This window comes from Rattus rattus, chromosome 11 (assembly GCF_011064425.1).
Source record: "Rattus rattus isolate New Zealand chromosome 11, Rrattus_CSIRO_v1, whole genome shotgun sequence".
Lineage (NCBI taxonomy): Eukaryota > Metazoa > Chordata > Mammalia > Rodentia > Muridae > Rattus > Rattus rattus.
The window spans coordinates 5,374,885-5,400,598 of record NC_046164.1 but is presented as its reverse complement, the minus strand read 5'-3'; the positions used below and the strand labels follow the sequence as shown (position 1 = coordinate 5,400,598).

At 46.3% G+C, this 25,714-nt stretch overlaps 1 protein-coding gene across 1 annotated transcript in view; it reads right to left on the bottom strand.

Annotated features, from left to right (window-relative positions):
* Fam47e (family with sequence similarity 47 member E) overlaps nucleotides 1–19,099 on the bottom strand; it is a 37,872-nt gene extending 18,773 nt beyond the window's left edge. Inside the window, exons 1-3 of the mRNA XM_032916518.1 lie at nucleotides 19,023–19,099; nucleotides 11,467–11,800; nucleotides 8,524–8,657 (exon numbers count right to left, since the gene is read on the bottom strand). Coding sequence (XP_032772409.1) covers nucleotides 8,524–8,657; nucleotides 11,467–11,800; nucleotides 19,023–19,099 — 545 coding nt within the window. The remainder of the gene's footprint in view (nucleotides 1–8,523; nucleotides 8,658–11,466; nucleotides 11,801–19,022) is intronic.
* Nucleotides 19,100–25,714: the final 6,615 nt, after the last annotated feature.

Here is a 25,714-nt window from a genome sequence, read left to right as displayed (position 1 = left end):
TATTCTGTCTCACTGGTCTACCTTGCTCTCCTGCACCCTGGTTGTTCCCTCCATCACTTCTCCTTGCACAGGGGGGTTAGAATACTGTGGTCGACGCGCATAGGGTCTCTGCATGTAGTAAGGTGGGAACCTTCGCCTGCGATAGGGCAGGCATTATTGGGCCTGGCCTTCAGGAGCGCTTTCCGATCTCTCATTCTTTTCCCCACTCTCACTATTCTGGTAATTTTGCTGGTAATTGCGTGGAGGAGCCCCATGATATGGATAGCGTCTATAATGGTTACGGTCTGCTGCGTATTTACTGCCTTGAACTGGAACTCCACCAGAGCCTGTAACTGCCTCCGCTCTCTTTTCTCCAACAACATCAAACTCCACAGTGTCTCCATCTCCTACAGTGCGAAGGTACTTCCTGGGGTTATTCTTCTTTATGGCAGTCTGGTGTACAAATATGTCTTCCTCGATGACCTTCTTGTCCCCGCTGTGGAGCTGGGCTTGGTGTCAGCGGCGCTGGGGGCGGTGGCAGGGGCGGCGGGGGCGGCGGGCGGCTGCTGAGTCTCCGCCCCGAAGGCTGGGGTGTGATGGTGACTAGGCCAGTGGCCGGCGTGGGGCTCTTAGGGCTCTCTGGGGTCTGCTCTCCGCTCCTGCTACCGATCGAACTCACAGTCAAGTTTTTAAGTGACCGACTCTCACTAGCATAAAGCTTGCATCGATAATCTGTGAAGACGCACAAACCCTTCATTTAGATGAATAATATTTCACTGGATGGTTATGCTACATTTTGTTATTTGCTCACCAGTTGATGAGTATTGGAGTTGTTGACACTCTCTGACTATTAGGATTGCCCTTGTCATGTTGTTTTATGCAAAAAGTTTCTGTGTTCAAGAAATTTAGCTCAGTATAAAGAGGCTTGCTCAGCAAGGCCCTGGCTCCGGTCCCCAACTCCGAAAAAAAAAAAAAAAAAAAAAAAAAAAAAAAAAAAAAAAGGGGGCATTGGGGTCTCTTCCACAGAATTGGGTTTGGTCCCAAAAAAGAAGCTCCAAAGGAACAAAAAGGCACTGGGTTCGGCTTTCTCTTTCCACATCTTGGACCAAAAAAAAAAAAAAACCAAAAAAAAAAAAAAAAAAAAAAAAAAATTCCCCTTCTAATAAAAGAGGCTTCCTTTCAGCACAGCTCCCAAGGGTCTTCATGCTGATCCCTTCTTGTGCCTTCAGGTCCTTTTAAAACTAAGCCCCCAAGCCTTTGCTTTCTGAGCTCTAACACAAGTGGCCCCTCTCCAATCATCCCACTTCCAGGTCACAGGAAGTCTTTGCATATGCTGTTCCATTTCACCACAGTGACTTTCTGACAGCGTCTTTGTAGAAGTTAAGTTCTTACATAGCTCAAACTGTCTTTGAACCCCATATATGGTAGCACAGAAGTTTTTAACTTTCCCTATGCTGTGACCTTTTAATATAGTCCCTCATTTTGTGATGACTCCCAACCTAACTATAACTGTAACATTGTAACTATAATTTTGCTACTGTTATTAATCATAATGTAAATATCTGACATGCAGAATATCTGACACGTGACCCCCCCCCCAAAGGGGTTGAGACCCACAGGTTGAGAACGACTGCCCTAGGGGGATTCAGCTCTTATGGAGGTGTGAAGATGGCAGACTCATGAGGAACAGTGCCAGGTTAAGGGGCTGGGGATAGGGATGGTTTTAGCCCGTCTTCCTTCCTTGAGATGGGAATTCTGGCTGAGGACATTATTACTAATACCACCATTAACCGGTACATTTACATTAAAAGAAATAGAGGCTTGAAAGTGTCATTGAACGCCCAAAGGACTCATGACCTACAGGTTGAAAACTGTCATAGCAGAGATGACTGGAAGCTTTGGCTCCTCCTACCAGCACCGCGTAAGTACTTGGATTACAAGATGCTCCACCAATTCTGCTTATCTGACCCCAGAGGTTAAACCCAAAGCTTTCTGTGCACTAGGCAAGTGCACTTAACAACTGGGCTAAAACCTCATCCTAGATACTTTTTCTTGAGGGAGGGATCCCACCGGGACAGTCCCTGAACCTACCCTTTTTCAGATATGCAAATTTTTTTTTTTTTTTTTTAACTTGATTTATTTATTTATTTTGTATATGAGTACACTGTAGCTGTCTTCAGACACACCAGAAGAGGGCATCGGATTCCATTACGGGTGGTTGTGAGCCACCATGTGGTTGCTGGGATTTGAACTCAGGACCTCTGGAAGAGCAGTCGGTGCTCTTAACCACTGAGCCACCTCTCCAGCCCCAGATATGCAAATATTAACTTGTCTTCTGCTCATTTAAGAGATATCTTTTAATCATCAAATATGGAGATTAATGTTCACTGATTCAACCGTATGCTGTGTATATAACCGAAAATCCCCATCTTTGCATGGCTTCAGCTAAGCAGGAGGAAGACATTGAGGCAGACAATCACATGCCAGAGGCTCATGAATGATATAAAGAAAAAATAAGGTGGGAAAGGGCTGGAGAGGATGCAGGGCAGCATCTAATGTCTACAAAAAAGTCTCTCTGTTAAAAGGACACTGAGCCCAGGCTCGGAAGAGAAAAGCATTGAACCGCTTAGATGTCAAACTAGACTGCAATGTCAAGGTCAAAGGCCCTAGAGCAGAGCACACGGCCAGTGCAGACCAGTGTGGACTTCGGTCTGCATCTGGGAGCACCTGGAGAAGGCGGAGCACAGGAGTGACACTTGGGTGTGTGAGAGAATCAGTTTGTGCTCTGAGTGACAAGCAGGCTTTAGAGAGGGGAGAGCTGAACTACTGAAATAGCTCAGCAGCTACAAGGGGATTGGCCAAGCTTCAATCCCCAGGACCATGATGGGAGGAGAGAACCAACTAACGCCTACAGGTTGTCCTTTGTCCTCCAAGTGTACACTACACACACTAAAAATAAATCAAAATGCAACTATTTTAAGTTTAAGAAGAGGAAAATGGGGTGGGGGGCTGGAGAGACCTTTCAGTGGTTAAGAGCACTGACTGCTCTTCCAGAGGTCCTGAGTTCAATTCCCAGCAACCACATGGTGGCTCGCAATCATCCGTAATGAGATCTGATGCCCTCTTCTGGTGTGTCTGAAGATAGCAACAGTGTACTTATATAAATAAAATAAAATAAATCTTAAAAAGAGGAGGAAGAGGAAGAGGAGGAGGAGGTGAAAGAATAAAAAAATGCAGCTAAGAAGTCAGAAGTTTAAAAAAAGCTCAAAAAAGTCAGAAGTTTAAAAAATACCTCAAATTCCAGACCCTGCCCTCTACCTGTAAGTAAAAGTTCACATTTCTTGAGCCTGCTCTCCAAGGAACTAGATAAAAGGACTTAAAATACGGTCCTTAGATACACGATTCCAGACCTAGTAAAGATAACAGAAAGCTTCTTCCAGGAACTAGCTGACCATAAGTTAGATTAAAATCTTAGAGAACAACCTTGAGAAGCAGGAAGTTTCTAGGAACTAGCAGACCATAAAGTTAAACAATCTTGAGAGACAGGAAGCTTCTCCTTGTGATTTTCCAATGACGCCATCCCTGCTCCCTTGGGTTGTCGCTTCTTCCTTTAAATACCCTTTCTCCCAGGGGTGAACTCCTGTGCAAAGGGATCAGTCTCGACCCCAGTGCACTGGTTCCTATCGATAAAATCATCCTGAGACTTGAGTGAGGGTTTCCCCATTCTGGAGGTCTTTGAATGGGCTGGGGAAAAAGGATCCATGGGTAAAGCACTTGCTGCACAAGTGTGAGGTCCCAAGTTCAAATCCCCAGACCTGTACAAGCCTGTAATCTTACTGTTCTTACATATATATATGGAGGAATGAGGCAGAGACTGGAGACTCCCTGGAAGCTCACAAGCCAGCTGCAAACAACCAAGAGACCCTGTCAGAAAGAGGATAGAAGGTAAGACTCACACCTGAGGTTGTCCTCTGATGGCTCTGTGTGGTATGCATGGCCGCCCCAATCTCTCTCTCTCTCTCTCTCTCTCTCTCTCTCTCTCTCTCTCTCTCTCTCTCTCCCTCCCTCCCTCCCTCCACAGGCGTGCATGTACAAAGTAGAGAAGAGGAGGGAGGGGAAGAGGGAGTAGGAGAGAGGTAGGGAGGAAGGGGAGGGAGAGAGAGGGAATGGGCAAGGGTAGGCATGGAGGTCATGAAACCAACTGTTTGCTTTGAAGAAACACCATGACCAAGGTAACTCTTTTATTACTTTTTTTGTTTTGTTTTTTTCTAAGATTTATTTTATTTATGCAAGTACACTGTTGTTGTCTTTAGACGCACCAGAAGAGGGCATCAGATCTCATTACAGATGGCTGTGAGCCACCATATGGTTGCTGGGATTTGAACTCAGGACCTCTGGAAGAGCAGTCAGTGCTCTTAACCACTGAGCCATCTCTCCAGCCAAGGCAACTCTTCTTTTAAAAGTAAGCATTTAGTTGAGGCTCGTGTACAGTCCCAGAGAGTTAGTCCATTATTATTATGGTAGGAAGCTGGCACGGCACTGGAGCAGTCACTTTACAGACTGCACAGTTTCTCCAGCTTTGCACTCTGACCCACTGGCAGCAGGCAAAGAGAGCGACAGGGACTGTCCTGCTGTGGGCTTTGTAAAGGACAAAACCCATTCCCAGTGACACACCTCCTCCAACAAGGTCACACCTCCTAGCCCTTCCCAAGCCCTAGGAACTAAACATTCAAATATAAAAGCCAGTGAGGCCCATTCTCATTCAAACCACCACACCAGCTAATAAGCTATTGTGACATCTAAACAAGACACTGTGGCTTCCTGGAACAGGATTTTAGAATCTGTCGGACGATTGCTGTTGTTCTAGAACCAGCTGATTACTATTTATTTACTGGGCTGTGAAAGGCAGGAGGAATACAGCTGATCCAGGAATGGAGCTTGTGGTTTCCAACTGTGAAGTCTGAGATGCTAATTACAGGTCCAAGGACAAATCCTGGCTTGTCCATTTGTAGGAGGCCAAAGTCAACTTGGATGTGAACATACAGAAAAGACATCAGAAACTGAAGTACTTCAAGGTTTGAAACAAACAAAACAAGACAGCGGTGGGGGGGGGGGACGGACATAGGGAGACCCTGTCTCAAAAATAACCAAAACAAACAGACAAATGGAGAAACCAGGCAAAGGAAACCAAAGGGGGAACCATGAGCTAGGCGGAAGCTAAGGGGAAAAAAAGCTAAAGGAAAAACGGTTGTGAGCCTGGGTGTGGTGGTTCACAACTGACCTCCCAGCACTGGGGAATCAGAGGCAGAAAGATTGCCACAAGGCTAGCCTGGTCTACATAGCGAGACCCTGTCTTGAAAGAAAAAGAAAATACTGTTATGGGAAAGATGATGTCACCGATTGTGTCAGTTGCCGTGGAAACAGTAGTGTGGTAGTGTGGCAGGTTTGAAGTGGATTCCCTGCTGCCCCCAAATGGCAGTGCTGGTGACAGTGTCCTAATAGTGATTCTCAACCTGAGGGTCGAGTGACCCTGTCACAGGCTCACCTGAGACCACTGGAAACCAAATATTTGCATTGCAATCCATAACAGTGGCAAAATTACAGTTATGAAGTAGCAATGAAAATATTTTTTTGGTTGGGGGTCACCACAACATGAGGAGCTATAAAAGGGTCGCAGCGTTAGGAAGGCTAAGAACTACTGTCTTAACCAGAAAGACTTTGGCCAGGTAAACAGAATGATCCTTGGGTAAACTGAGGACTAAAGTCAGTTTCTTCTTCCTGGAGCCTCCTTTAAACCACCAGGAACCAACCTCCTTTCCTTTAGTCGACCCCAGAGGTCTGTCCCTCTGGCAAGGACATCTAGTTCCCAGTCAACCCAAACAGCCTGAGTCAGTTCAAAGCACTCACCCTGTCGATGGTCGTAGGAAGTCCACTTGCTTCCCCACAGTTTGTTCTTTTCCCTGCTCCCACCCCATCCCACCCCACCCCCCAACCCAGAGGTAACCATAACACTTTGATTCCCAGTTAAACCTTTCTACCCTGGAGTGGTCTGGTCGCATGGCTTCACTATGTCCCCAATAACAGTGTGGTGGTCAGTGAACACTTGTGTAGTAACTGTTAAGGACTGAATGGGACTTGAACCCCAGAAGCTCAGCTATATAATACTTGGTTACCAGCTGGGGCTGTTCAGATTAGGAAATCCCTGGAAGGAAGCCTGATTCGGGCTCACTGCTTCCTGCTGGGCTTTGGGTGACAGACGGCTGGCGTTCATTCCAGCTGCTGTGACTGTGAATTTGCCCTCACCTATTCGTCCACAATCATGATAGACTGTGCACTCCCGAACTGTGAGCTAAAGTTAATCCTTCCTCCCTTGCATGGCTTCTGCTGGGGATTTTGTCACAGCAATGAGCAAAGTCACTGGTACGGTAGCACAGGTGTTGATGTGAACTTAACCAAAGGCAAGGTCGGTGGAGTTCAGTGGGCACTGAAGAGGGAGCTTGACTGCTGTGGGATCGAGAGAGAAGTGAGTTGGGATGCCTCCTTCAAAGGTTCTTCTCCGAGGAAAAGGCAGAACATCTGGCCAAGGGGCAAGTTGCGGTGTGACCTCTGGTAGGGTTGGGGCAGTCTCTAAGGAGATCAAGTGTTAATCCTTGGAGTTTGTGCTACTCAACTTTCCGAGAGTCTTCGCAGGTGTTCATCCATACTTCTGACAGAGGGATATGATCTGGATTATCTTCCTGGGCCCAACACACCATCACGAGTGTCCTTGAAGGGACAGTGACAGGGAGAGCAAAGCCTGACCCACACAGAGAGCAGGTGATGTGAGGACAGCCCAGACACATGAAGCTGCTGGCCTTGAAGTTTGGACAGATGTGGCTGTCCAGCAGCCACCAGAGACTGAAGGAGGCAAGGAGCAAATGTCCCTGCAGCCTCTGGAGGGAATGCAGCCCGGCTGACCTTCCAGTCAGCACTGACCGATGACAGCACTGACCGATGACAGCCACATCAGACTGCAGGCCTCAGAGCTACCGTCCTTAAATGTCGTTAAAACGTTTCCAATTGTTTCAAGCCACCAGGTTTGCGGTTACAATTTCACAGCGGGCAAAGGAAACAAATGTGTATGCTAACAGCCAAGGTCACCTCTATGAAATTCCACATTTCTTTTATGATGTGCTAAGATAGTAATATATTACTGCTGGACTTCTTCCAAATAGCTTACTGAATCCTACTCGTTTGTAATGTCTTACCTGTGAGATTTTTTTTTTCAGGGTTAACCAAGCAAATTGCTCAAAGTGAAAGACAGAACCTGTCTATATCTTCTTACTATGTCATAATATATGATCTATTCTATAATATATAATAATCCTATAGATAATGTTTCTCTCTTCCACATACAGGTTCTGAGCAACTTCAAAGACAATATAAACCACAAAGACAAGAATGAAAACACCCCTTTTATGACAAGTAGCTTCCATGGTGGAGGATTCAGCTTTAGGTCCAAGCCATAAACTGGCAGACTCTCCCACCCAGTCCCTACTGGGGGGCGACTTTGCCTCTAGCACAGAAAAGAGAGGAACTTGTGTTTCCCAAGGATCCTCTAGGGCAGAAGTGGAACATATTATCGTCCCAGATACACCAGAGAGCAAGCAATGTAGCAAGAGTGCCCTTGTCACCCGAGATCTCTAGGCACCCACTGGTGAGATCGTCTGGTTTTCAAAGTAAATGTGTCCCCTTCCTAAATCTATATGCAGACATCTGTATTATTAAGTACTATGGGTTAAGGAGAGCAAGGGTATGATATAAGAGTTTCTACTAAGTTTCAGAGAAGTTTGGAAAGTTATAGAGAAGGTGCATGCAGTTAGGGGCATGGTCTACACAGACGTGAGCAGGGTCTCCTAACAGAAGAGCCTATAAATGCTGTAAACGACAAGCAAGTAGCCAGGTGTGGTGGCACAAACCTGTCACCTCAGCACTCAGGAAGCAGAGGCAGGCAGACTAAAAGTTTCAGGCCAGCCTGGATACATACATAAAACCCTGTCTCAAAATAGAAAAAAAGAAAAAAAGGCTAGCAAGAGCATCATTGACAATCCCGTGTTATACGTATGTGCACACATGTGCTTGGGATGACCCAACCGACCACTGGCCTGCCATGTTGAACAAAGTTAATTCATCAGGTTTTCTTGCCAAATAAGAGCTAGATAGAAGCCCACGCTTATGCCACTGAGAAAATCACACCCACAGGAGCCACGTCTTGTCTTCCTCTTCAAGACTTATTACCACTGCTTCCTTACAAGTATTCTAGGTACCCAGGCACGGCCAGCCTTGGGAAGTAGAGGCAGGAGGATTGGGTGTGCTAGGTCATCCTTAGCAACAGAATGAGTTGGAGGTCAGCCTGGGCTAAAAGAAACTCAGCATCGTTTTGTTTCTTGGGTTTTTGTTTTTTCGTAACTCACAAAACGAAACACCCAAATGAGCAAAACTATTCTACCTATGACAAGTCCGTCCTAGGCTGTTCATCGGGGGAAAGACGTCAGCGGTACTCACGGGCATACTTGGGAAGAGCGTTCTTCTACAAGCTTTGTGGGTTCCTTCATTAACTCCCTGGTATCCCGGCAACAAGCCCATGCATCCTCAAGCTTCCTCTCTGGGTCGAGTACCTCGAGCACCTTCAATAAGAGCTACACAGAGAAAGCAGACTTGGGGTGAGGGGGCGATTGGAGGAAAGGGAGCCCCCAATTCTAAAACAAACACACCAAGTTGTTTCTTCGGTGTTTCTTTTCAAACACCAATTATCAAGCCCCTCATGGAGCACTGTGCTGGGGGGCTGTTTACAAACCTTTGTGGCCCTGCCATTGGGTGCTAAGGCTCTGTGTTGTGGTTCCATCTCCTCTAGCAGAATCTGCCTGAGAGCCTCCTGAGTCCCCCAAAGCCCCAGCGCTCGGAGTGTCTCTGTTGGACTTCTGAGGTTCTTGACTACGGGCTTCTCGGGTCTCTCTCAGGCCTCCTAGGAATACAGTATCTACCACACATTGAAGATTCACCTCACATTCTGGGGAGATACCGAAGCTAGAAAAGTGCTTGCCTGGCCAGCGTGAGAACCTGAGTTAGACCCCCAGAACTCACGTTTTAAAAATATAATTAGGTACGGGGCACACCTGTAATCTAGTCTTAGTGCTAAGATAGTGGAGACTTGCCCACCTACCCTGCTCGGTGAGTTCCAGCCCAGTAGGAAACATTGTGTCAATAAAATGATGGTCAGTGCCTGAGAACAACAGATGAGATTGTCCTCTGCTCCTATTACACAGGCACACATGTGCACACATAGCTCAGAGTGGACCCAGGGAAACTAGGCGATAGGGTTGGATTTTCCTGGCATAGCACAAAGTGTTGTTTCTTTGCTGTGGGTGTGAAGTAGAATCTAAATTGGAGCTTCCGGCAGCCAGGTCAGCACCATAGAAAGACCCTGGCTCAAAATAAAGCTAACCCTGCAGAGGAGGGGAAGGAAAAATTGGAGGAACCAAAGGGGTCAAGGACATCACAAGAATCAACTGACTGGGACTCAGGTAGGCTCACAAAGATCGGGGAGCCTGTATGGGTCTGACCTAGGTCCTCTGCATACTGATATGGTTGTGGATCTCAGTGTTCTTGTGGGATTCCTAACAGTGGCAGCAGGTGCTGTCTCTGACTCTTTGGCCTGCCTTTGGACTCTTTTCCTCCTGCTGGGTTACCTCAGGCAGCCTTGATGTGAGAATCTGTGCCTGGTCTTACTGTAGCTTGTTACACCATATATGGTTGATGTCCCTAGAAGGCCTGCTCTTTACTGAGGGAAGGTGAAGTGGGGGTGGATCTTGGGGAAAGAGGAGGTGAAGGGAAGAGACTAGGGGAGGGAGAGAGAGGAGGGGGAAGACTGCAGTTGGGATGTAATGTCTGAGAGAAGAATAAATAAATAGGAAAAAAAATCAAGAACAAAAACACACAAAACAAAACAAACAAACAAACAAACAAAAAACCCCAAAGCTAACAAAACCTAGTTGGGAAAATCAGACAGGGAAGTGAGAGCCACACTCCTGTACCACGGTCATGGTGATGTGGTAAGACTCAGACCCTCTGGCTTACGGGACCCAGTGAGGAAAAGTGTGTAGAAAATCACTGATCAGAAATTTCAACTGCTCTTCCCATAGACTTTTCTAGCACGAATCATTCATTCACTCATTCACTCATTCATTCATTCATTCATTCAGTGACTGGAGTCTAGTGAGGAGGAGCCGATTGTGGAGCAGCAGATGGGAGGTTCCCATCCGGGGCCTCTGAGGACAGGCTTCCCAGAGTGAGAAGTCACTGTGCAGGGGATTGTGTTAGATCTGGGAGAAAATTTATTTCCATGACTGTCTGATTAGAACAAGCTGCATTTGTAAGGGCACAAGGAACTGGCCAATCAGCTGCCTCCCTCTGAGTTGGATTTTTCAGAGAGCAGTGCCATTCATGGGCAAGGGTTAGGGCTGGCAGAGAATGGCTGTTGGGATCATTGGCTGTTAGCACCTGGACAGAAGAATGGAGACTCAGGCTCAAGGCTGCCTGTGAGGAGGAAGATAAGCCCAAGAATGTATCACATGGAATGTATCACCCGCTCAGGAGTTTAGCAAGGCAAAGGGCGGGCATACATCATGGGGTTACAGGTTCAACATAGGTTGCAGAAGATGGATTGCAGGATGCATTGGGTTTAGGAAACAAACCCAAGGGATGAAGACTGAGTAACAATGTATAACAATGTATACCAATGTGCCTAGAGTTTGGGTTTCACAATTGTGGGTTCAGACTTATCTGTTTAGCCCAAGAGCAAGCTAAACAGGGGTGGGGGTGGAGAGCTTCCTGTTCATCCCCTTGCCTCATCCAACCTGCCTTCCTCCTCAGATTTCACACAGCCTGGGATTTGTTTAAGGATACAGTGGTCAACTAAGAAACCATTTCTAGGCTCTCTAGCAGAAGGGAAAGGCCAGATGAGGGGCCCCGCCCTGTGAAAGCTACCATTTGCTTGATGAAAGACGGTCATTTCTTCCTCCTTGTTTGAAAGTCAAGCTTGGGGCCATTTTGAGAATTAGGAGCAGGCTGGAAGCCCTGGCCTGGGCGTTGTGGTGGAGTCCCCATAGCCTTCAGATTCTCCTGTCTCTAGCCACCTGTCAGTGAGTTCTTACTGACCTCTTTGACCCAGGCTAAACAGACATGAGTAATACTGAGCAACCCTTGTGTGGCTTCCTGTACCCAGAGAGTCTCAAGGCAAAGCCAGAAAGCAAAGAAAACTGCCATGTATCCCACCGTTTTGTTCCCTCAGTAGAAAAAGGAAGGCTGCCCTGAGCTGATAAAAAAAGCCTTCACTGGGGTAGGGTACAACTTCCTCTCTTATAATATGTACCCCAGGGCTTCCTGGGCATCTGCAGAGAATTGTTTTAGGGCCCCCAGGAGGCCTTCCCTCAAGACCAGACACATCACCTCAGCAGGCAGAGCTTCTTTAATTTGTGGGTAGAGAGCCAGGGGGTGCAGTACGTCGTCCTTAGCTTCCACTTCCTCCAAGAATGTCTTCCCAGCTTTCGAAAGCTTAGACAACAGCGTTGTCCCCGTGGGCAGTCTGCTCTGCCTCCTCTTGGGGGTAGCATTGGGGGCTCCGTGATGAATAAGAGGTAGAAAGGCATCCTTGGGGCCCTGGTGTGGGGGGCGGTCTTTCCTGAAGTCATCCAGCCCCTCTTTCACAAACACCCAATGCCGGCTATTCAATGTCAGCCTGCTACTCTTCGGGAGACGCTTGGAAGGCAGGTTCTCGAGGTACCTAGGAGACAACATGCCAGATGAGCATCCCAGGACTTGGGTGGGAGGAGGCAGGCCCTCACCTATTGTGGGGTGGGCGGAGCAGAAGAGGTTGATTTGCGCATGCTCTACAGGCCCCTGCTCCTGCTTTCTGCCCTCTACCTCTCTACCGTGTCCCTACAAATGGCTCCCATCTCCTCCTTAAGCAAACCCACCTTTCTGCATGAGAACTGCCCGCACACATTGTTGAAGCATCAAGTCACCCTCTGTAGATACGTAGTCTAAATGCATGGAACAGAAAATGCGGTTTCGTTTTTTTTTTTTTTAACTGAGTGGCCTATTTCAAAGTCTCACCTGTGTCATCCATGCCACTGTATTTTAAAGGGCCAACCATGTGAACTAAAGCATTTGTCATTCTAACTGCTTCTGCCACATTAGAAAAAAAAGCTGTTCTGTAGCCAGACTTAGGCGACTATGTGGGTTCTTCTTTCCTCCACCCCTCTTCATCCTTTTAACTCCCTAACACTAGATAGGAGAAGAAAAAAAAGGTAGACAGGAAAGGGGCGCCATTATCATTAATTAGTCTACTCCCTGCTGATTGGGGGCATCAAGTTCCTCCAGGCAAGTTTCATCTTCCCCATCAGGAATCTAATATCCTCCTCCTCCTCCCCCTCCTCCTCTTTCTTCTCCTTCTCCTTCTTCTTGTTCTTCCTCCTCCCCCTTCTCCTCCCCCTTCTCCTCCTCCTTCTCCTTCTTCTTGTTCCTCCTCCTCCTCCCCCTTTTCCTTCTCCTCCCCCTTCTCCTCCTTCCTCCTCCTCCTCCCTCTTGTTCCTCCTCCTCCTTCTTGTTCCTCCTCCTCCTACTCCTCCTCCTCCTCCTCCTCCTCCTCTTCCTCCTCCTCTTTGTGCACGACTACTTAACACACCATAAACAACAACAACAACCAACTAACAACTCAACCACCCTCTCAGGGACCCAGCATTTCTACAGCCTCTGAAAAATCCCCAGAATTCCGAACATCACACAACTGCAGAAACTACCTGCAGCTGCCACAATCACACCCCTGCTAGAGGACGAGGCAAATCAGCCACTGGGAAGCAGCCCCATATCCCACACCTGGGATTAAAACAAAAACATAGTCTTACAATATTTCTGTTTTTTTTTTTTAAAGAAACCAAAATGACAAAATTGTCCCTACACCATTCAGTTTGTGAAAGATAGTCAGGTTGCTTAGAGACTAAAAAAAAGTCAATACGGTAGCAAGAATAAACTTGGGTCCCAGCAACAATGTAGTTACTGTAACAATAAACTTCATTATCAACTTGACTAGACTTGGAATCACCTAGGAGACATTCTTGGGCATGCCTATGAGGACATTTCTTGAGAGGGTTAGCTGAGGAGGGGAGAGCCACCCTGAATGCGGGTACCATCATGCCATGGGCTGGAGTCCCACTCTGTGAGGAGCCCCAGCTGCTGGACTCACTCACCATGAATTCAGCCCTGCCTTCCCCACCATGATAGACACTACATTCTCAAACTCTCTGTGTCTACCCACTTTCTCCCAGAAGGCTGTTGGCCACTAACCTGAGGGGACAAAGGAAGCAGAGGCAGAGAGCCAGGTGCAGCCAGCTAGCCAGCTGTGAGACTGCTGCATTGAGAGGAGTCTACTGTATTGTTTGGGGATGGGGTATTTATGGTCCTTTTTAGGAGTACATATGGAAAGGGCTAATTTGTCATGGCAACAAGCAAACAGGAAGGGCTGACTGGTTATAGTACAGCAGCTAACTATCCTGCAGGCTGGAAGCCAGAGCGGGACATGTATGGTGAGTTATGTAGCCTTGCAGAGAGCTCTCAACAAAGTCATTTTTCCGATAAGGCCAGACAAGGCCAACCACCTGTGTTCAAGGACACTCTCCTGACAAAGACAGGCAAAGATAGTGAAGCCCCACCAAGAAAGGGTATTCCCCATTTTGCACTGAGCTTAGAAAGCAATCTGGTCGTGGGGAACTGCTAGCTTAATAGCAAGGTTCTCCAATACCCTGAGCCCCAATAAATCCTTCCCCTCTGTGTGGGGGTATTTTGTCATGGAGATAAGAAGGGGAGCAAATGCAGTCCCTGTGTAGCTGAACGAATGGTTTCTTAGATGACCTCAGTGGCTTGGTTTCCTCGTCTCAACTCAGAAGGAAGGCTGTGAAATTATAGTCCATGGACTACATCAAACCCACAATGTGTCGTTTAGTCCCTGTGCATGTGGGTGTGTGTGAAACAAGGTCTCACACTATGCAACCTCCGATGGCCTGAACCCAAGAATTCTCTGTCCTACCGCCTCAGCCTTCTGCACAAGCAGCCTCCTTTATGTTTTAATAAGAATCATAAATACAAGGCTTGATAGAAAACTCAGTGGGCAAAGGTCCCTGCTGCCAAGCCTGACCCACATGGTGGAAGGAGAGAACTGACGCCCGAAAGTTGTTCTCTGACCTCTACCCGCACTTGATGTTCTTATGCACACACGTGCACATATGAACGCACAAACACACATATGCATAAACACATGCATGCAGGCATGCACACACATGTACAAACATGAACACACACATACACACAAACACACATATGAGTGTGCACACACAAATAGGTACATTTTCCTTAAAGAGTCATAATAGCTAACACACATGGGGAATGTCCTACAGAAAAACAAGAGCTGCTTTAAGTGCTTTCTTTCATACATCAGCCTATTTAAGTCTTATAACAGTACTAGTGTGTTTCCTTTTATAGCTAAAGTGAGGCACAAAGAAGTAAAAAACAAAACATGTGTCAAAAGCTGCACAGGTGTAACTCACTCTGGGGACTTCAGTGCCTCTGGCCTCCATGGGCACGTGTACTCAAGTGCACATGCACACGCACTCTCACTCACACACATGCACGCGCACACACACACACACACACACACATACACACACACAGAGTGGGGATTGAAAACAATGAAAATAAAGTCTAACAATAGCTCTATGGCTAAGCGATGATGAAACTGGGATCTTTCATGTAGTTCAAAGCGCTGGTGAACAGTGCTTAGCTGCACACATTTCAGTAATCCCCCCAACCCCAAGCTATCTGACATCTTTCTCAGATCCTCTTGAACAATCAGTACAGTGGGAAGAACTCCGGTCCCAGCAACAATGTAGCTCCTGTCACAATAAACTTCACTCTCAGCCTGAGCACCGTTGGGTTAACACAGTTTACCTTAGGTGAGCCATACACTCCCTCATTTCCCCTCCCCTCTCTGACTTGCACACAGCCTGTCTCTCTGCTTCCTTCCCCACCAGGCCCCCACTTGCAGGGATCAGTCAGGCCATGGACATAAGATGGATGGGACAGATGGCACATGGGAAGGAAGATGATAAGAGATCTAGAATAATCAGGCAAAACTAATGCCAAAGCCAGGCCTCAGATCCCCGGTGCCTGATGACCCTAACGATGCCAGCCTGCCTCAGAGAGTCTGAGAGCTGGTGTTTTTCTGCAAAGCTTTTTCTGCCTGTAGCCCCTGTCACACATAATGGCCCTTTATACTAAACCCGATCTCTATATCTCTCTATCTCTATCTCTATATCTATAGATAGATATGTGAGTACACTGTAGCTGTCCTCAGACACACCAGAAGAGGGCCTCAGATCCCATTACAGATGGTTGTGAGCCACCATGTGGTTGCTGGGATTTGAACTCAGGACCTCTGGAAGAGCAGTTAGTGCTCTTAACCACTGAGCCATCTCTCCAGCCCCAGTAAATCCAATCTTTACTGTAATCATCATCAAACATTTTAAAGAGATTCTAGCCTGGTCCCCAGTGGTTTCCAGCAAACCCTAGAACATCTTTGCCATGTGTGAATGGGTGTGGGCTCAAGGAGCTTAACTTCACTGTGTTATGAAAATTTAGATGAAAGAACAATAAAAAAAGAGTCTACAGAAAGCTTCTCTCTGCCCTTAATAAATCACCCTCCAAGCAGCTGAAGGTATAGGCATGTTAAGCCATATCTCATCTTGAAATTGATGATCAATTATTAGCAATAACTCTTCTCATTATTAACTATCTTCATGAATAAGTACATTATATTTATAGTTATATATACTTATATTTATAACTAACTTAAACACCCAAGGGTTGGGGGTTGGTCTGGTGCCACTATGTATTCAAATGCTAAGTTCTGTACCCCGAGATCTGGTTGCCTCAAAATGAGTGAGTTCCCACATGCAACAGCTTTTGTTGTACAGACCTTGCTCCCCAGTTTTAAAACCATTGCTTAAATAAAGGTGGCTACAGCCAGTTACTGGAGGGAATAGTGTAGGTGGGTTCTCAGTTACCTGGCTTCCAGATAGGGACCAGGAAGGAAGAGAAGGAGGAGAGAGGAGGGAAGAGACGGTAGACTGAGAAGGCAGGTCTCTATGAGACATACTGGACCGGCAGCGCGTACCTGAGAGGAACATAACCCCCATCCTCCCAGGGCAGACAGCTGAAGCAGAAATAACCCAGCAAGACCCAAACAGCAAGTTGGGAGAGCAGCACAGTTGACTGGAAGTAGCCAGTCTAGCATTAGAGAATTAGACTAGGGGTAACCCCCAGTAATTGCACGGAGCTAAATAATAAATCCTTAGAACTCTGTCTCAACTGGGGGGGAGGGGGCTGGCCAGGTCATATTAGTAGTTAATAGTTCACTAAAAACCATTTTATACCCAAGCCCTTCCTAAAAACAGAAAGGATAACAAATGTTTTTGTTTGTTTGGTTGGTTTTTTTGTTCTGTTGGGTTTTTTTGTTTGTTTGTTTGGTTGGTTGGTTTTTTTTTTTTTCTTAAATACAGCCACACATCTCAAATGGGAGCTGCATACTAATTTGACTGAGACTCAGAATTCTGAAAAGAGAATTCATTCCTCTACCTAGCTCACTCTCCATTCCGAGGGGTTAGGAACGTAGAGGGAGGGCTTTCCTTTACCCTACTCTGCTTCTCCTCGTTAAAATGCTTAACTCTGTATTTTCTTATTTGTTTTGTTCGATTGTTTGTGTACAGATAGATTCAACCTCAGATGGCCCAAATTACTCTCAGGCCAGCCTTGTAGAGGACAAACTTAAACTCCCTTCGACTTCTGAGCCTCTGGCCTGCACCTCCTGAGCGCTGCAGTTTTAAACACGCTCCGTCATGTCATGTCGAGCTTATAGGGTGCTGGGGATCGAGCCCTAAGCCGCATAGTAGGTAAACATTCTGCAAACTGAGCTACACCCCCATCCTCAACCCTCCATATCTCCTAAAGCCCATAAATAACCTTGCCTGACTAATAACATAGAACTAAAAGCATTTATAGAATATATTGACGTTTATCCTAGAGAAATGAAAATATTTTTTCTTGCAAAAACATGTACATGAAGGTTCATGGCAACTTTGTATTTAAAAGTCAAAAACTGAAAAATAGCCTGGATTTCTTCAAGTGAATAAAGAAACAAACTGTAGTGTATACTACAACAGAGCACACTCCTTATCAACAAGACGAACAAATGGCGGACATGCGCAGTTTGGGTGGATCTCACAAGCTTTATGGGTAAACAGGAGCAAATATCAAGTGTGACCTACGCTATCCTCGTTTGCCCACATTATTTATTCTTATTTATATATTTATCACATTCCCCAGACCTGGAGTCACAGGCACTTGTGGGCTGCCTGACACAGGTTCTGGGAACGCAACTCCCAGATTAAGAGCATTGAGCTCTCTTAATTGCTGAGCCATTTCTCCAGCCCTGGTTACTATTCTTAAAATGCTTAAAATTACAGAACTGGAGAACAGATTTGTGGTTGCTGGGGGAAGAAAGCCTTACCCTGAAGGCCCCACAAAACATTTCCTGTGTGGTGTAAAATAACCCCCATAGGTTCTTGTGTTTAAACACTTGATCGTTTTGAAGTTATGGAACTTTTGGAATGTGAAGCCTTGCTAGCCTGAGGAATAATGGTCTGACTCTGGTTCCCATTCATCTGTGCTCCCGATCTCCTAAGATATGAGCAAGCCAAAAGCTCTCATCTCTGTGGATGGGGCTGCCTGGGATGCCTACCTTCCCCGCCAGCATAGACCAATACCTCCTGAAATTATGAGCCAGAACCACTACCTGTTTCTTGACAGTATTCTTCTTCCACAGGATTGAGAAAGGTAACTGATACCGTGGTCGTTGGGATCTTGAGATGCATATGAAATTTTTTTACAGAAGTGAGAGCTAATGAATGGCAGAGGTTTTATTTAACCACTCTATTGTCCCAAAGTTGCGGTCCTGGTCACACATCTGTAGGTCCTGTGGGCTACAGATGTGTGAGACGGTGCCACTGGAAAAAACTCCAGCAGGCTATGTGGGATCTTGGACGTTTGCTCTCTCCTGAGTCTACAATTATTTCAAAGCAAGTAAGTTTCCCACGGGGAGGCATTTGCAAAGGCTTCCCAAGCGTTCATAATTGCTCCCTCGCAGAAAGAGCGCACTGGGTTCTGTGTATTGCTAGCCCCATGGCTCCTCCCAAACCTACAAAGCTAGCTCATTGATTCGTCCCATTTGTCCCATTTCACAATAAGAAAACGAGCTCAGGGAGTGTAGTGGTAGACCTCCAGTCCTTGGGCTCTGGAGGCGGAGGCAGGAGGACCACCAACTTAAGGGTAGCCTAGGCTTTCTGATTCTAAACTTACCATCTTATCTGTCAGCACACTGAAGAAGCACCTCTTTTCACCAGCTAAACCTCGCTCTCAGGGATTCAGCAAGGGGAAAATAAAAGCCTCTTTCTTTCCTGTCCCACTAACCCTTCAAAGTACCTACATTCCCAGGACTTCGAGCCAAGGGTTCTGCTTGATAAGAGCCAACTAAAGGACTAAAGACTCCAGGTGTCATAGACGCCAAAAGCTGAACACAGGGAACTAGGGGTACCAGGGTATCTGATGAAAGAGTTGGCTACTTTGGAAGGCAGGCACTCATAGTCCTAGGTTAGGACAGCCTCTCCAGTGGCCACTATCTGACCTGGGGACTTTACTTCCCCTGGGGGTTTGTGGCAAAACACAAACAAACCAGAAAGGCTGTGTTGCTCCAGCATTGGTCCTTTTACTCGATTACAATAGGGAGAGGACCGGGGACGCAGAGAAAGTCAGCTAGCATCCAGGTATATCTCTGCGGCCCGGAGGATCCAGGTTCCCTGCTAGCAGCTGCGAGAGCACTGCGCGAGCTCTGCGCTTACCACCCGCAGTTCCGGCGCTCCCTCATTACTTTCGGAGCCAGAGTTTTAGGCTGGAGCCGCTGCCCACGCTCCGCCATGGCACTGCCCGCTGCATGACTACTGCCGGGACTTGGGTGGCAAGTTCCCCCACGGCTTCCCGGGTTGCTAGGAGATCAGCACAGCCCTGAGCTGCCCAGACCTGCCCAATTTGGCCCGCAGCAAGTGAGGCATCTAGCAGTACCCCAACACTACCCGGATTGGGCTGACATTCTATTGCTGGGTGTATAGAACTGGCCTGGGAGAGAAGGATCCAGGCCTTGATTTAGTCAAATGTTATCCTGGTGGAAAAATGCGTTCATCTGAGAAATGCACTGGAGACTGAAAGAGGGTTTTTGTTGTAGTCGTTGTTCATTTTTAAACAAATGTTTACTGCAGAGAAGCAACCAAGCAGGAAAGAAAGAAAGAGAGAGGAAGAGAAGGGAAAAGGAGAGAGAGAGAGAGAGAGAGAGAGAGAGAGAGAGAGAGAGAGAGAGCGCCAGGAAGAGAGGAGGGCAGGAGCTAGCAGGAAAAGGCTTTGGCATTTCCACTCTTGTAGTTAGTGACCGATTGGTATCCAGGCAGCCAGTAACCCTTTCAGCTCTTGAGTTTTTAAATTTGTCAACTGCAAGCCACTTTAGCACGCCTGTTGCTACTTAACCATCCTGCTAGCCTGGTCAGCAAGCTCTCCTGTAAACATCAGTCACTGGAGAATGCGCTTCTGTTTGATGTTTGCCTGCTACTTCAGAGTCCCGATTTTCATGAAAACTGTTCCTTCCAGAAGCTGCCCACTGAAGCCTCTTTTGTATGTTAGCTGCACACTTAAATTAGCTAGGAATACACAACCTCTCCCTTCCTAGACACAAGTTAAGGGAGAAGGTCACTCTAGAAGGGTTACCAGAAATGCTGACCACAACAAAAAGCTAGACACAGGTCACTTTAAAGCACTAAGCACTGATCATTTATGTGCTTTTCAGAGCCGCTGAGTGCCGTTCTCATTCATTTTAATTTTGTGTCTGTGTTTCTGAGTCTATACCTATATTCCCACAGAGGCCAGAAGAGGGCACCAGATCCCCTAGAACTTGAACTGCGTGTGGTTGTGAGCAGCCTGACATGGGTGCTTGGAACTGAGCTCCTGTTCTTCACAACAGCAAGCGCTCGTTTAACTTCTGAGAGGTTGGCTAGGCTTTTGGTCTTTCCACCATGAGTTAAAGCAATGTGTGGACCTTGCCATGCAGCTACCAACTGTTAAGCTCTGTAGCTTCTAGAACTGTGGACACAAAGACCAAAGTAAAGCACTATTCTTTATGTTACCCAGTCTCGGGTACTCTGGTATAAGAGAAAAGAACTGACTAAATGGTGGTTGTTGTCATTGTCATTGTTGTCATCATCGTCTTCTTCTTCTTCCTCTTCCAAAGATTTATTTATTTATTTATTTATTTATTTATTTATTTATTTATTTATTATGTATAAGCACACTGTAGCTGTCTTCAGACACACCAGAAAAGGATATCAGGTCCCATTACAGATGGTTGTGAGCCACCATGTGGTTGCTGGGAATTGAACTCAGGACCTCTGGTAGAGCAGTCAGTGCTCTTAACTTCTGAGCCATCGCTCCAGCCCTAAATGGTGTTCTTAATACCATCATCCTGAGGGTTAGGATTAGGATTTCAGTATATTAAAGGGACAGGGCACAAATATTCAGGCCACAGCACACGGGAACATTCAAGAAATTCTACAAATGGTGGTTGAATTTGGGTTGGGTTCCTAAGGACGTGGGAAATGGAACCTAGACAGACAGACGTAAGTAAGAGTAAGCCTGGGTCACACACACTTGCACTGTTGTTCTTTAAACCATCTCAGGCTTCACTAGGTGGCTGCTGTGTCTAGCCTTTGCTCTTCATACACTGCCTTCTACTGGCTTGCTGCCTGATATAAGTACAGCAGGAAGAAGTCCCAGACACAGTCAACGTTAAAAAAAATAATAATAAAAAATTTTTTAAAAAAGGAAACAAAAACAACAACAAAAAAACTTTTCAATGGCTACAGGCCCTTTCTTAAAATAAAACCAAATAAATAAATACATTTCTTTTAACGCTTATAAAATAATTTAAACCTGGGTAGATCATGTGACGGGTTCCCGTTGGTTAAGGGTAAGCAATTCAGTCTCTCCAAACAACTTCAGGTATGTTCTCGGTTTCAGCCCCGGTCACCTGAGTCTGCTGCTTTGGAGCCAGGCTGAGGCAGAAAGATGTGGTGAGCAGGCTGTTCGCCTCCTGGCAGCTAGGGTGCAGAGGCAGGCAAAGCTGAACCAGGGAGACACTCAAAGTGACCCAGTCCCTCTGTCATTTCCATTCTACTAGGATTCCGTTATTGGATTAATTCCTTGATTACCCCTTCCAAGTACCACTATCTGGGGACTAACCCTTCCACAGCAGAGTCTTTAGAGGGTGGAGGAGGTAATTTATACCAGTCACAGCACCTTTGGACCTAGCGAGGGGGAAGTGGAGTCTGTACCTTGCCTCTAGCCTACAGCCCACGTGGCATCTGAACATATTCCCCGAGCCTCTCTTGAATGGTTACCCTTAAGTCTCTTCTATTGACCCCGATTTGCTCAGTTAATTTAATTGCTTCTCAGGTCCACTTTTAGTTGTCCTTGTGTCCCACAGTGGAGTGCTTGTCCAGCATCTGAAGGCTGGGGTCAATCCCCAGGAAAAAGAAGCAAAGGGGGAAGGAAGGGGGAAGGAAGGATGGGCATGGGAGAGCTCGAGTTGTTTGGTAAAGAAATATGCTCTCCCTTTCTGAGGAGAAGGGGAAGGGGGATGGGGGAAGGATTGTGGGAGGGGGTGACCCAGAGGGGGTCAGCCAATGGGATGTAAAATGAATATGTAAAAATATAAAATTAAAAGAAAACAGAAAATAAAGAGAAAGAAATATGCTCTCAGCCTCAATGAAGAATGTCCCAGAATCTTCAGGATTCATGGCGAGTGCCTCAACTACCTTTCAAGCTACCTTGAGCTGGCCCACACATTTTACTGTGTGTTCTGCCTAGCAGTAGGTGGGACCCCTTGGGGGTGGGGGTGGGGGACAGAGACAGTACGTATACCCAAATGAACATCTTCCTCTGTTTGGATTCAAGCTAGAAATCAATTCAAAGATGCAAATAATTTTAAAGAAACGTGGCGCTTTAAAAAGTTAAATATAATTATGGCATGCCCTGACAATTCCACTTTTAGCATTGAAAATAGCTAAACAGCAAGAACAACTTGAAGTCCATACGTACGACTCCACATCTAGAAGAGTATTACTCAGCAACATAAGGAAGTGAGTGCTGATAGGCGTTATAGCATGGATGTGTCTTACATACATCATCCATGTGTCTTACATACAACAGTCAATTCAAAAAAGCCAGACTCAAAGGTAACATATCACATGATATATATTAAATAAGGAAGTCTTTGTGGACAGAAAACAGACTGTTGGCTTTCAGAGAGGAGAGGCTTAATGGTGCATAGTTTCCTCCGTGGTAAGAATGTATTTTGGAACCACGCAGAGATACAGGTCGTGCAACACTGAGGATGTACTAGGGGTGAAGTCACTTTTAAATGCTTTTATTTCACATCGATACACATGCAAATCAATGCAAATCTTGGGATAAATTTAAAGACAGGAGATGGATAAGGAGGAAATATACAGATATAAATGCTCTAAGGATTTTTTTTCCTTTCTCAGATATGACTTCTGTTTTTAGAGATACACTGTCTTATGTGAAGATTCAGTTATGTGGAGAATTTCTGTGGAGAAAAGAAAGGTGAAGCATCACAGGGGCATCTTGTGCTGCAGAGTAAGCAGGATGCTCAGGCATAGTCTGGTGCTCACCTGGTGGGTGTCGGCCAAGACCCCAGGGGCAGAGAATAGACAGTACTTACACCTGGCCACGGAGCTTCACAGCAAGCAGGTGGCTTCACCCTGGTCTGTACTATGGGGTAGGGAGTAGGCAACCCAAAGAGGTAGGACACTTGGCATTTCTTGTAAAAAAATCTGGTAACACACACACACAAACACACACACACACACACACACACACACACACACACACACACACCACTCCTTTATGAATAAGCCACTCTGACACCTACTTTAAAGAAGGAAGACCCAGTATGTCCTACCTTAGGGAGCCTCGCAGGATCCCATATGCTATAAAATGTTCCAAACGAGCAGTTCAGTTTTTTAATGCCTAATGATTTAAGACAGGGAGATCAGGAGAGAGAGAGAGAGGGAGAGAAAGAGAGAGAGAGAGAGAGAGAGAGAGAGAGAGAGAGAGAGAGAGAGAGAGAGAGAGAGACCCTGAGACCCTGAGGGATGGTTAGAGCCAGTGGCAAGAGACTGCTTGGTCAAACAGGATTCTGCTCTCGATGTCTCAGAGGCAGAGGCATCGATGTTTAAACACCAGTGTTCTTGGGAATGGCTCTCCAGGGCTTGAGAAATGCCTCAGAGTTCCAAGAGATATATATTGACCATGCAGAGCCCTTTTTAACAAATGCCCAGCACAAGGCTGGGGGCCCGAGCACTGTCTGAAGGTTGATGAAACAACTGTTCGAAGTCAGCCCGGTCCTTCCCACATCCTCATCGCAGCCTCTCTCTCCTTACTCTCTTTCTGCCTCCCAGCTTTTGTTCTGGAGAACGCCACATAGTTTCCTATCAAGCCACTCTGACACCTAGAGTTAGGGCTCTACAACACAAACCCAGACTTTTCTTAACCACTGTTAGGATTCTCTCAAAGCCTCTGCCTCCTTATTAGAAGTTAAATAATTCTCACAATCTGCCAGTCTCTGCTCCAGGGACTTTCTACTGTCACACGTCATCTAATGATGGAGATAAGTTCATTTGGGTACTATTGTCACTGTGCCAACCTCGGAGTATGTAGGTGCATGAAGACCACTCAGGCGTTGCTAAGTAGCGTGATCTACAGGACTCGTCTTACACGTGACCTGTCCCTTACTCAGACACTGTCATGTAGCACAAGTGTTCAGGAAAGTGCCAGGTCTGAGTGTAGGAGGAAAACAGCCTCACCCTACCACAGAGGAGTATGCCTCAGCTAAGCTAAGTAGAGTTTTCATCAGGTACGAGTTCTAAGCTGAGGCTCAGAAGAAAGGCAGGTGGGAAAGGGTCCAGGTGAAGGCCGATGCATGGAAACTGACCATCGAGATGTAAGCAACTTCTAGTGTGACCAAATCTAGACAGGTGGGAACATCGGACAACTGATACAAAACTTTTGTATCTCTTTCACAGCTATGCATAACCCTCCAAAACCAAAACTTGGCTCAACGTAAGAGGTGAGGTTATGTGGGGGCTGGAAGCAGATGCCTGGGTGGCAAAGGCTTACAGAATACGGTGGAACTCAGGTCCTCTGAGTGGTCCAGCAAGCACTTTACCAACTAAGCTGTCGCCCAGCCCCAAGGGTTAAATTTCTGATGACTGTATATACCATTACTGCCTCCATACTGGAATCACTATACAAATCTTGTACAATACAGCTTTGGAACCATGTGTGTATTGTCCATTGAGCAGTTTCTATAGTTGAGTTGAACTGATGCTCTATGAAGGCACTATATTTATTGAACTTATGGATATCCTGGTTCTCTCACCTCTGACCTCCAAGAAACTCATCCATTTGTTCTTCAAATACATGCAGTGCTTGGGAGGAGAGTCTCTGGGAGACAAGCATCCTTGGTGTGTTTCTGGATATTTTGGTTTCTTTGCATCCCATGGAAGTGGCTGAGAAGCCTGCATTTCATGTGGTCCCTTCAGCCAGATGTCTAAGAGGAGAGTCTTTAGGAGAGTAAATAGGTCGTGAGCTGCATCAGGAAGATATCAGGATCCTGTATAATCCAGAATTAGTATTCTATCCAGACCCTGAGCAAGGAACATTGCTGGCAGCTGCAGTGGACTCTAGAAGGCAGTGACGTCTGGTCCCCCAGCCCATGCCTGCCTCTTCCTCCTTCTCCTCATTGTCATTCTCATCCTCTTTTTCTAAACCTTAGCTACTTAAAATGTATTCTCAAGACACAGAGCATCAGAACCGCCTGGGAGTTTGCTAGACCGCGAGTCAACTGCACTCAATCATGCTTTTGCCACAGAACCACCTATGAGTTGGGCACATTAAGTGTGAGGAGTTATACTGATTGGCTCATCTTCCAGGCTGAGGCAGAGACCTGCCTTTTCATAAATCTCTGTCAGTGGCTGCAGTTGGTGTTTGGATTCTGCTCCTAACTCTGGTATCCATACACTTGAATTTACAGAACAGCATCGCTGATATACTTTCTCAGATGATTGGTATGCCCTGGGACATTCACGGTTGGTCTTTGGACAGTTACCTTGCCTTGGAATGTCCTGTCTTCCCAGAGCCTGAAGATGCTGGGGGAAATGTCATTAAAACAAAAATCTCTCAGGCTGGGGATTTAACTCAATCTTCAACAACTAGGAGGAAAAGATCTCCTGCTAGTCCAGAAACCCCAGGGCAATGAGAAATAAAAGTTTTATTAGGAAATAAGCATTGGACCTATAAGGACCAGCACACTCAATCTACTTGGGAGCCTGCAAAGACAGAAAGAAACAGGACCCAAGCAATAAACTCCCTGCATACATCTCAGGCAATACCTGCCAGCATCATTTGT